The sequence below is a fragment of the Megascapheus bottae genome, chromosome 26 (genome assembly GCF_031878675.1).
Source record: "Megascapheus bottae isolate mThoBot1 chromosome 26, mThoBot2.hap1, whole genome shotgun sequence".
NCBI classification, from domain to species: Eukaryota; Metazoa; Chordata; class Mammalia; order Rodentia; family Geomyidae; genus Megascapheus; species Megascapheus bottae.
Window position 1 is genome coordinate 9,956,672 of NC_143534.1, and position 12,568 is coordinate 9,969,239.

The 12,568-nt window shown below is 48.3% G+C and overlaps 1 protein-coding gene across 3 annotated transcripts in view; it reads left to right on the forward strand.

Annotated features, from left to right (window-relative positions):
- The first annotated feature begins 241 nt into the window (after window positions 1-241).
- Camk1d (calcium/calmodulin dependent protein kinase ID) overlaps window positions 242-12,568 on the forward strand; it is a 258,945-nt gene continuing 246,618 nt past the window's right edge. Inside the window, exon 1 of one of the 3 annotated variants that reach the window (XM_090318903.1) lies at window positions 242-636. In XM_090318903.1, coding sequence (XP_090175029.1) covers window positions 545-636 — 92 coding nt within the window. In that variant the 5' untranslated portion in view covers window positions 242-544. The remainder of the gene's footprint in view (window positions 637-12,568) is intronic. The other 2 variants (XM_090318901.1, XM_090318900.1) reach the window with 2 other exon arrangements.

Here is a 12,568-nt window from a genome sequence, read left to right on the forward strand (position 1 = left end):
CAGGGCCGGGGCTCTCCCGGCGCGCGCGCGCCACGGCCCCCTGCACCTGCCGCGGCCCCGCACCTGCCCTCCCGGGGCTCCTGGGTGCGCGGCGACCCGCGGCCCCGAGGCCCGGATCCGGCGCCGGCGGGGAGGGGAGCGGGACATCCCCGAAGGCAGCGGTGCTGGGGGCGGGGAGGCGGCCCCGGTGCGCGCGGGGAGGGCGGGGAGCCCGTGGGTGGAGGCGGGGTGCGGGGAGGGGGTGTGTAGGGGGGAGCGGGGCGGGCGGCGGGGAGGGAACAGGAGGGAGGCAAGAAAGTAGCAGAAAGTGAGGCTGGCAGGCGGCGGCGGCGGCGGCAGGAAGTCTGTGCCCGAGCCGAGCAGAAATTAGAGCCAGGGAGGGCCGGCGGCGGCGGCGAGGGAGAGCGAAAGAGGAAACTGCAGAAGAGGAAGCTCTGCGGCAGCCCGGAGCCGCCGGCATCCCCGCGCCCGGCCGCCCGCGCCCGCCCTCGGCGCCCCCTCCCCAGCGCGCCCCCGGCCGCCCCGCCGCGCCCGCTCGCCTGCCATGGCCCGGGAGAACGGCGAGAGCAGCTCCTCCTGGAAGAAGCAAGCGGAAGACATCAAGAAGATCTTCGAGTTCAAGGAGACCCTCGGAACGTGAGTGGGCACGGGGAGGGGTGGAGAGGGTGGAGGCGGCCGTGGGGGGGGCAGCTGCACAAGCGGCTCCCGCTGTCTTCGCCACGGCCACCCACGGCAGAAACCCGCTCCCCCTTGCATCCTCATGGTCCCGTGCTCCGCTCTGCGGAGACCCCCCCACCCACCCGCGTGGGTCTGCGCCCCCGCGTGGCGCCGCCGCGGGGCCGGCGGGGGAGGGGAGCGCGGGCGTGCAGCCCACGCGGGCGGGCGGGCGGGAGGGCGACTTCCCACTTCCCCTGTCACCGCGCCCTCCCGCCCTCTCCACGCGTGACTGGGGCAGTCGCCCGTGGCGCTGGCTGGGCGCTCATTCCCGGTGTGGACCAGAGCCGCGGTCACGAGGAGATCCAGCCTCGGGTCATTCCCATTCCTGGGCTCCCGCCGCGTGCGCCCGTGGATCCGCCATGTGCACGCACAGGTGTAGGCAGGGCTCGGGACGGGAGGGTCGAGTCATTGGAGAGGGGCCGAATATCGCAGCGCTCGGGTCAGGTGTGGGCAGAGCCTCTCCTGAGCGTGTGCACATTTCACACTCACACTCACACACACTCACTCACACACACACTCACACACGCGCGCGCGCGCGGATGCCCCCCCCCCCCCGCGTCCTCACCAGCCGGGGTCTGCGTTAGTCCCTTGGCCACCGAGGATGAAGTGGCCTCGGCCCCTTCCTGCCTGCCCGGGAGCTGCGGCTTGTTTTGTTTGGAGTGCCTGGGGGAGATGGCAGGGCTGACGGTGAAGCACCATCGGGCCAAGTTGGACGGTTGCCTGTCCCCTGGGGTCTGTCCCGAGGGCGAGCCACGGGCATGGGCCAGCGTGCGCGCGCGCACACCTGAAGTCGGAGAGGACCAGGCTCGGGGAAGTGTCGATTCCACCGGGAAGAAAACGAAGAGGTTTCACAATAAACCCGTGTGCTCCCCTCCCTCCCCCCACCTCTCTCTCTCTTCCTTCTCCTGCCCACCTTCTTATTGCTGTGGTTGATTTATTATTATTCTCCCCCTCCCCCCCAAAACACCTCATTTTCAAACCCAGAGTGTTTTATCCTCCCCAGGCTGAGGGTGTTTTATTTCGCCTCGTTGCACCCCCACTTCTGCAGTGAGTCCCCAGAGGGAAGTGGCGAAGGTGGCATCCCCAGCCTTGCCTGTGGTTCCTGGACCACCCTAGGCCCAGAAGAACTAGAATCCGGGTGCCCTGCACTTGCTGCTGTATTTAGGGGGTCGAGCACCTTTGGGTACCAGCTTGTTCATGTTGTCAAAATGAAATCAGAAAGCTCTTAGCCTTTTAATTAAGGAGCTTCCAGTTAAGAGGTTACTTTGGGCCAAAACTTAAAAAAAAAAAATATGCCTTGAAGGTGTATCCGGGTTTGGGCTTGGGACTCAGAGACACTGAGCCACCAAGAAAGAAGAGAAGTGCCTTTTGTTTGTCACCCCGGAGCCAATGTGGGCTGCAGAGGAGGGGACTGGAGAAAGCAGAGGCCATGTTGTATGGTGTGTCACTGTCCTGGCTGGGCCTCTTTTTTGCCTGCAGTCTCCTGGCAGGCCGATGTGTTTCCTTCCCTGTGGCTCCCAGAGAGAGCCCCACACTCTTGGGGCACTTCTGCAGTGGCCAGGCTGCTGGGCTCTGCTCAGTGACTCCTGTTGTAGCTGGTTGGGGATGGCTGATGGCTTCCACCTGGGGATAGGATGGGGCTTTGCCCCGTGGAGCTGTCATACAGCAGCTGCCAGGACTCTGGTTCTGTCCAGTGAGTATGAGTCTCTACCTGAATCCCAACGTGTTGCCTTCTGCGTTGGAAAGATTTCTTTGCAAAGATGAGTCTTGGCAGGGGTCCTATAACAGCGAAATAAAATGACCCACATGTTTACAATTTTATGGTAGAATAGGAATAATAATTAACAATAATAATGGTGGCATGCTTTTTGTTTAAAATTTTGTGTGAATATAGGGTTTTGAACTCAAGGCATTTTTCAGTTGTCTTGCTCAAAGCTCATTTACTGCCATTTAAGCCATGTCTCCAATCTGGCATTTTTACTGGTTGATTGGAGATGGAATCTTGTAGACTTCTTATTATGTTTTTAGTTAAAGTTTAATTTTATTTAGTTTTCCCCAATAATGAAAGTATGTATTTTTATCATTTAGCACTTGTACAAAGGAATTGCCCTTCAGTGAAGCAGTTTATGACTACAACACATATTTGATCAGTGTTATCCCTTCCATCATTTTCTCTCATCCCTCCCAATTCCACCTCTTCAGTTCTTGTAGATTTTTCTGCTTGGGCTGGCTTTGAACTCTAGATCTCAGCTTTCTGAGTAGCTATGATGAGAGGCAGGAGCCATGGTGTCCAGAAGGTGGCATTCTTAAGTGTATACTAAGTATTAGGTATTTAAGTGTCTTATACATGTTAAGTCTTTCAGTTTGTACAGTAACCTTATGATGTAGACACCTAGTTTAAGATAAGAAAGGAGAGGCCTGTCAAACACAAGATAACTATTCAGTATCAGAGCTGATACTCAGAACTAGGCAAAAACCCTTTTTATTATCTCATGTTGCTCAGCCACTTGGTAGGTTTTGATAGAGTGGATGTGTGATCATAATTTTCAATGGGCATGAGGTGTGTGTGTGTGTGTGTGTGTGTGTGTGTGTGTGTGTGTGTGTGTGTGTATGTATGTGTATGTATGCACGTGCATAGGTCAGTGGAGAGCTAGAGGACTTAGCTAGCAGGTGTGATACTCTGGGATGTGTCTTCAGAGCAGTACAACAGAACCAAAACAGCACAAAACCAATCCTCCCCCTCCCCCAGAACAAAACAAAAACAAGAAAAATTTAGCTTTGGCATTTGCAAAGCTAATTTGAATGTAAATGGAATATAATTATGGGATAACTTATTACCTAAATATATAAGACTGTCAAAGCTTTTGGAATATCAGCATCATTTTGGCTTTGCTAGAAGTAGTCTCAAGTTCAGGCTATCTCTTTCATCCTGGGCCAAATCTAGTGACCTTGGACTGAAACTTAATGTGGAGGTCACTTCCTGCTCTTCAGCGTGGGGTTTGAGAATGAGCTTTTCTCTCATTGGTAATGAAGCCTAGGCATCACCAATTATCACTGGAGTCTATTCCCAAAGAACTCTGCAGCTCCAGTCCTTTTTTTTCCCCACACCTTCACCGGATGTCTTCTAAGATCGAATGCAGGAAAGCCCTGCACCAAGCCAGGCTGTCAGCTTATGGTGTTAAAACGCTTTTGAAATAAAGCATGATACAACCCCAGGCAGGCTCTCACTGCCAGACTTTATCATCTGGTCTTTAGCAGCCTTACTCATGGCAGCCTTTCCTCACAGGCCAGAATCCTTAGGTGTGTGGTGGAGGGATCTTGCTATGGTGGAGATTGGGCCAGGAAGAGGAAGGACAGATGGGGAAGCCAAGTAAGACATGAAGTCAAGGAGTAAGGTTATTTTGTGGGCCCCAGAAATCTGATACACATCTGATTCAGACCTCAGAATAAAATCCTTCCAACCACAGGCTTCACTTTAGCTCCCTTTAAAAAGGAACCCCAGAACCCAACTCCATCTCTGAGTTAGGTAGGGACTTAATTACTGTTTATTAACTCAACAACCTGTTTTCAGATCCTTGGCACACGGTGAGAGCAAATAAATGTTGTGTAACAGCAAATTAGGAATGGTAAATACTTCTGTTGGCATCCTGGCTGAGCTGTTCAAGCCATCTCTGCCAGAGAGAGCTTCCAATGGCTTCTCGAACAACAGAAACCTAGTATGTGCCATGAAGACAAAGATCTGGATAAGAAGGAAGCTTTGTGTGGTGTCAGACAGTGATGTCTCTGAGACTCCTAGAAATCACTTCTGCACTTTCTAGGCTATGAAATGCATGTGACTAGACAAGGTCTGAATACATAGCCTAGCCAGAAAGACTTCCTAAACATACTTCATTTCAATGGCTTGTCCTAGAAAGTGTATTTTTATCTCTGCAGGGTATGAGTCTCTGATGGTCATCCACAATGTGCATTTGAAGTTGAAGTCTGTAGGTGGCTGGCCCAGCATCCAGCAGGATCTGAGCCTGGGTTCTGGGTTTGTGTGACCTGTGATCTGATTGACCATTTGTTTTTCCCTGTCTCAACTTCCTTATCTCTAAAAAACCAAACAGAAAACAAAGGCAAAGGGCAAGAAAACAAGATGGTTTTCAAGTGCTGTGACAGCCCTCAGGTTTTATGGCTTGCCTGTGTCAGGAAGGTACTTATTCTTCAGAGCTTTCACAGCTTCTGTGTCTAGGAGGGACCTATTTCTGCTTGGAAAGACTTTAAGTGTGTGTGCCCATCCTGGGGCTTGACCTTAGTGCTTGAGTGTTGTACCGGAGCTTTTTCAAGCTTTGTGCTCCACCACTTGAGCTATACCCCCACTTCTGCCTTTTGCTGATTAATTGAAGATAAGAATTGCATGGACTTGCTGGGAATTTGGCCTAGTGGTAGAGTGCTTGCCTAGCATGCACAAAGACCAGGGTTTAATTCCTCGGTACCACATACATAGAAAAAAGCTGGAAGTGGTGCTCAAGTGGTAGAGCTCTAGCTTTGAGAAAGTCCAAGGACAGTGCTCAGGCCCTGAGCTCAAACCCAGGACTGGCAAAAAACAAAAAACAAAAAACAAAAACAAACAACCCCTCCCTCCAACAACAACCAAGAATTGCATGGACTTTTCTGCTTTGGCTGGCTTCAAACCAGGATCCTCAGATCCCAGCTTTCTGCATAGCTAGGATTACAGGAGTGAGACACAGGCTTCTGGCTTAGAGGGATGTTTTAATGAACATGCATATATGTGGTGAAACAGCAGGACTGGGCGCCTCATCCTGCATGGTGGGACTACTTTCTCTTTTTCATTTCGTGTCTGATGGGTGCTGCTTGAGGAGGTGAATAAACATATTTCATAGTCATTCCTACCCATCCATCACGCTTACACTTTTTATTCTGAAATTGCTCAAGGAATACAACTGTTGATGTAGGTGACTGATTGGTCTGAAAGCCTAGGGAGGAGATAGTGTCAACTTTTCTTTCTTTTTTTTAATTGTCTGGATAATGTATAGAGGGTTACAGTTACATTTGTCAGGTAGTAGGTGCATTATTTCTCACACATTGATACCCCTTCTCATGGTTTTGTCCCCTTTTCTTTTCCCCCCACCCCTCCCAATCATCTTGTTTTCCCCCTTCCTTTTCAAATAAACAAATAAACCATATATACAATATATCAGATACAGAAACAATATGAGGTTAACCATAAGGGCAAAAAAAAGAGAAGAGAAATGACATAGTACATTAAGAACAATAATTACACAAGGTAAACCTCTTATTTCCATATCCTAGAGATCCTTTCATTTACTCTCATCCTATATGACCTTATATACCTAAGTTTTGAGCTATTGTAATCCTCTGCTAGGAGATTCCTAGATGTATACTAATTGTTATGAATGAGGGAAACCATTGAGCCTATGTTCACTTTATATGATTTTCCCCAAGTCTTTCCATTTTCTTACAAATGGGGTGATTCTGATGGCAGCATAGAATTCCATTGGGTATGAGTACCATATCTTGTTGATCCACTCATCAACTGGGGGACATCTGGATTGGTTCCATATCTTCACTATGGTAAGTAGTGCTGCAATGAACATCGTTGTGCTAGTGGATTTAGTATGTCTTTGTTTCTGGACCATTGGGTAAATGCCTAGTAGTGGAATTGCTGGGTCATAGGGGAGCTCTATGTTTAGTCATTTGAGGAACTGCCAAATGGCTTTCCATAGTGGTTGAACGAGTTTGCACTTCCACCAACAGTGTAGTAGTGATCCCTCCTGGCCACATCCCCGCCAGCATCTGTTGTTAGATTTCTTGATCCTGGCCATTCTAACTGGAGTGAGGTGGAATCTCAAAAATTGTTTTGATTTGCATTTCTTTTATGGCCAGAGATGTGGAGCATTTCTTCATGTGTCTATAGGCCATTCTTATTTCCTCTTCAGAGAAGTCTCTCTAAGTCTGTAGCCTACCTTTTAATTGGGATTATATAATGTATATGTGAGGAAGAGGGGGGAAAATGCAAGAGTATTTCTTAAGGTGGTTTGCATATTCTCTTGGTTGATTTAATATCCTTTATTCTGAGATCACTCAGAATTGTAAGTCATAAAAAGCATTTGAAAACTTACTAAATATTACTAGGGATAGGGCATCTCAGCTGTAGCATTTGTCATCAGTGTGCATTTCTCAGTTCTCTTGTTTGGATGCATGATATAACTTCAATCTTTATCCATTTAAAAACATATCTCTAGCACCTGCTATGTTCTAGGCACCAGGGATTTCCCTATGAGCAAAGCAGCAAGAATGCCTGCTCTCCTGGGGCTTCCCTTCCATTGGAGGAGCTGGAGAATCAAACAGCTACAGAAGGTGTGAAGCTGTGGTGGTGTGTGCCTGTAATCTCAGCACGTGGGAAATAGAGAAGGGAGGATCATGAGTTTGAGGCCAGCCCGGGCTACAAAGTAAGACCTTGTCATGTCACGTTAGGGAAAAAAAGCAAAGCAGGGAAGTTGGATTTGGGAGGATATTGGTGACAGCAGCTTTCGTGGAGTTTTCTGAGAAACTAATAATTGCATGGTACTCTGGGGTTAGCCAGAGGCAGAAGGTTTCAGTCAGAGGAAGCAGCAGGAGCAGGGGCCTGAGGCTGGAGTTTGCTTGGTGTCCTTGAGACCCAGGGATTTCAAGGCAGAGTGGCTGGAACTGAGTGTCACAGGGGAGGGAGGTCACACCAACTTATGAGAGAGGAAAGACTGAGGGGAGGAGGAGATGGAGGACGACGACGAGGAGGAGGAGGAGGAGGAGGAGGAGGAGGAGGAGGAGGTGGAGGAACAGAGCTGATGAAAGCAGGCAATGGTTCATTCTGCCCCAGGTTTTATTCTGGTCTGTGGATACTGCAAGAACTGGGTCAGGGTAACAGGGCACTAGAACTACGCAGGAGCTGTGGAGGTACTGAGGAGTGGCTGCATTCTGGATGTAATCTGGAGGTGGGCCCTTTAGGCCTGGGGTGGGAGGTTGTCCCAGAGTTGGGAGAATATTTTGTTCAGAATGTTGATATTTTCAGAGCACATACACTGTCTGCGTGTTGGGGATATCTGGGCGTTGAGGAGCCTCTGGAAACAGTTGTCAGGGTAAAGCTTGTCCCCTGTGGCCTACTGGGTTTTCTGGTTAGGGGCTTTGGATCTGAGGTGGGCTTTGGAAAAGGACTTCTGTGGTAACTTCTCTTTTGTTCCAGTGGGAAAGCCAGTGACAGGCTGGGCATTTTAGCAGTGTGAAAAATCCTGGCACATTTGTATGAAGATGCTTGTGCTTTTAGAATGCCGTCAGTAGGAAGTGTTAGACCCTGTTGGTAGGTGGGTCTGAACAACCTGTAACTCTCTCACTTGACTTGGGCATGTGAAGTGTGACTGTTTGGTAGGAAATAATGATCATTGGGTTGCTTGCTAGCCCTTGCTCTGGTAGGATACATTCTGTTTGGAGAGAAGGAGCAGAACACTTTCCTTCGTTGATAGGAGAGAACAGGCTCTGGGATCCTTCTTGCAGAAGAACCCAGTGAGATGTGGGAAATGGGGTTCACTCCAGGAGTTGTTGTTCCCGAGGCTGAAGAGAACTGGGCCTCCAGTGTGAGTTTCTGGTTCCAGGTTGGCAGCTGAGTGGACAGTAATTAGGCTTGGCTGGCGTGGGTGGACGTGTATGCTCTTGGGGGAGGACTTCAGGGGTTAACTTGTTGAATTTTTCTTTGGCTGGGTCTCTCTAAAATCCCTTTAATCTTTCCTTTCCACATATAAATCTCTTTAAATCCGCTTCAGTCCCTCTCCTCCTGCTTCATCTACTCTCTCTTCCCAGAGGGATTAGTGGGGGAATTGTCACATTATTGGTCAGCTTGCCCAAGGGCAAGGGCAACAGACCCAGGACCTCTGCTCCCTAGCCAGACGTGATCTCACATTTCACAAGGATTATCAGGAGGCTGGGAGCCCAATGGGGCCACGCCTCTTTAATTAACGAACTGCCAGGAGGTGGCCAGCAGTCAGCCTGGTGCCCTGGTCAGCTGACCACGGTCTCTTTTTCTGACTCAATAGAGCCAGTTCAGTGCTTGGACAGTGAAACCAGGAGGACACGTGGACTCTGGGAGAGATGCCAACATTATGTTTTTTTTTTTTTTCCTTCAATCGCTGCAGCTGGTACCCCCATCCCTCTTGGAATTTCTGGGGTGCAGGAGAGTAATTTTCATTAGGCTAGTGTTTGATAAGATCCCACTTGATTTTCTTAAGGTTTATTCTATAATGCATGGACTATTCAGGCTCCGATCAGATCGAGAGTAGTCACCAAATGTACATTGAAGGTCACGTTCCTTGTGTGGCAGACCATGTTCATTCTTCAGCTTTACTCTCAGCTGCGGGCCCTGTGCTGATTTTCCTCGTTCTTCAGCAGGATGCAGACTAGCCAAAACCCAGGCCGAGGATCAGCCTTTGAGACAGTGTATTTGCTGAAGGCAGGTGGAGGTAAAAGTTACTACTGGTGTTGCTGGTTTATACCTGTAATCCTAACTACTCAGGAGATCTAAGGAACGAAGTTTGATACCAGTCCAAACTTTTTTAAAAAAATTGTATTTTATTGTCAGTGTAATGTATAGAGGGGTTACAGTTAATTTGTCAGGTAATGGTTGCATTACTTCTCAGTCCAAGCTTTATCTCTAATAAAGTACTCAGAAAAAGTTGGAAGTGGTGTGGTGATGAAGTAGAGAGCACCCAAGTCCTGAGTTCAAGCCCTAGGGAATTCCTCTTCCTTCCTCTCTCTCTCTCTCTCTCTCTCTCTCTCTCTCTCTCTCTCTCTCTCTCTCTCTCTCTCTCTCTCTCTCTTCGCACACACACACACACACACACACACTACTACTATCTCATTGGATTACCGGGCAGCTTTTGCTCTTGCTGGTTTTGGACTTATCTTTGCCTCCTGAGTTAGTGGAATCACAGACATGTGGCAGCAGACCTAACCCCAAATTATCACCCTCTGTGGATATATGGGAGAATGACAAGGAGACCTTAAAGGAAGTGATGGAGTCTGCAGGAGGATGGAAGCTTTCTCTTTTCACTTACTGGTTCCCATGGTGCAGGCACTCTCGCATGGTTCCATGGTTTAAAAATCTGTTTGCACAACTCCTGAATGAGCAAATCTGAGGAGTTGTGCACACCGTGGAAGGAAGGATGGGACTGGATCTGAACTCTGATTTCTGCCATCCAAGAAGATCTTGATCTTATCTTCGCTGAGCTTTGATTATCTTGTTTGTCAAATGAGGGCGATTACACCTGCTCACATTTCAGACTTTTTGTATGTCGTCAGTGAGATAAGGTGTGGGTGGTACTGGGTAGATAGGGAGACTTATTAATCTTGTGAAGCTGATGGCTTTAGAAAGAATCCTTTCTTAACAGTGTTAGCATCGTGCTGTTTGAAGCCTAGCCACCATCTTTTGGATCATCTTCCCTCAGAAACCGACAGGGTCCACTGAGCCCCCAAAATTACACAGTGTGTTTTACCTGACTGTCCAGGGTTATGTTCTTTTCAGTCTTGAGGTTCAAGTCATTGCAGAGAAACTTTTAGCAGAAATCATAAAAGCCAGCCAGGAGTTTGGCCTAGTGGTAGAGTGCTTGCCTAGCATACATGAAGACTGGGTTCCATTCCTTGGTACCACATACTTAGAAAAACTGGAAGTGGTGCTGTGGCTCAAGTGGTAGAGTGCTATCCTTGAGGAAAGCCCAAGGACAGTGCTCAGGGCCTGAGTTCAAGCCACAGGATTGGAAAAAAAATCGTAAAAGCCACACATCTTTTTAGTAAAGAATTTGAGACATTTGTAAAAGTATTGCCTCAGTCCATTTTCTGTCATAGCTGGATACCACAGGTTGGACAGTGTATGAGGAAATGAGGTTCATTTTACTCATGGCTCTGGTATGTCAAAACCCTGGCTTTTGGCCGGGAGTTTGGCCTAGTGGTAGAGTGCTTGCCTGGCATACATGAAGGCTGGGTTCCATTCCTTGGTACCACATACATAGAAAAAAGCCAGAAGTGGTATTATGGTTCAAATGGTAGAGCTCTAGCCTTGAAATAACCCAAGGACAGGCCCTGGACTCAAGCCTAGGACTGGCCAAAAACAACAACAACAACACAAATCTGGCTTCTGTATGTGCTTGATATCTGGTGAGGACCTTCTTACTAGTGGAACCTTCTAGAAAGTCCTTGGGTAGCACACACAGAACACCACATGGCTAATTCTTTGTATTTTTCTTCTTTATTTCCCTCTTCTTCTTCATTCCCTTCCTCTTCATTTTTCTCCTTTACTCTCCCCTTCTTAACTTTGATAGAGTCCCCTATTGACTTTGGCCTTATACTTGACCTTCAGTCTCCCCACCACTGTGATTACAGACATGTGTACCACACTTGGCCTTCTCATGAAGCCACTATTACAGTCATGGGGTCTCACTTTCTGTAATCCCAATTTACCTCTCAGAAGCCTCGCCTCTGAGTCCCATTAATATATGACCTTGTGGATGCAGCTTCCTCACGTGGATTCCGGGGACACACCTAAGCCTAGGCAGGTATAAAGAACATGGTAAGAATGGACTGGTTTGCTGAATGGGTCAAGGTGGTCAGGACCTCCTGGAGTGGAAGGATCTCAGGAGAGGCCTGGAAGGTCCTACAGTGTGTGAAACACTGAGGCAGAGGATATTTGTTCATTACTACTAGTGTTGATATTTCAGTATTTTGCCAAATGGTGTGTTTGGAGCTTGTGCACAGGTTGAATATGGTTCTGGGTGGAAGAATGGCTAACTTTGTTGAGAGCTGTGGGTGGCTGGCTTTATGAGTGGACCAGCCCTTTGTGTCACCTTGGGAGTTGTCCTCATGATGACATTCCTTAGGTTATTGGCACTGTTAGCATCTCTACCCTCATCAGCACCTCTAAACACGTCCCCAGGGTCAGCAGTATGACAGAATCCAATGCCAAGATGAGACCCTGCCTCACAGACTTCTAGAGTAGCTAATTATACATGTGAGAAAAAGGAGATAAAAATTATTTGGATCTAAGTGTGGCTGACTGTCCCTGGTTATAATAAGACACAAGACTCTGTCGCCTCATAACACAAAGTAAATTCTGTACCAATGCACACAGCCTTTTCTTCTCCCAGGCTTCTGGTACCCAAACCTACAAGCCAGCCTCTCAATGTTTGGATCTTAACTGCTTTCCCCACCCCCTCCATGTATTAAAAGCTTGTCCCTAGCTTGCTTCTGTCAGAGGACAGAAGAAATGTTAACAGTCAGGACCCAGTGGGAGGTCTTTAGGTCATTGGGGGTGTTCTTAAGGGGAAAGTGGGAGTCCATATCCTACCTTCTTTTTCTCTCTTTGTGTCCTGGCCACGAGATGAGCAGCTTTGCTCTGCCATGGGTTCCCACCATGCTGTGCTCCCTTCTAACAGGCCCCCAAGTAACAACCTAGACAACTTTGGGCCGAAATCACCACAACTATGAACCAAACAAAACTTTTCTGTGGATAAATTGATTGTCTCTTGGTATTTGCCATGTAACGGAAGGCTGACTAACACATTCTCCTGAGAACACTGTCTTCAGAATCAGATGGCAGTTCTTTTTTAACTCCAAGTGGGACCAGCTGGACTATTTCACTTATTGTATGGGGTGTGAAATTCAGATACTCTGAGAATAAGTGACCTGTCTGAGGTCTCCTGACTAAGCTCCATGGCAGGTCATTGCTTTCATTCTTGGAGACCAGGAGATGTAGGGTTTCCTGTGAGGCCAGATTAACAGGTGTGTCCTCTGTGCTTGGCTAATGCATTAA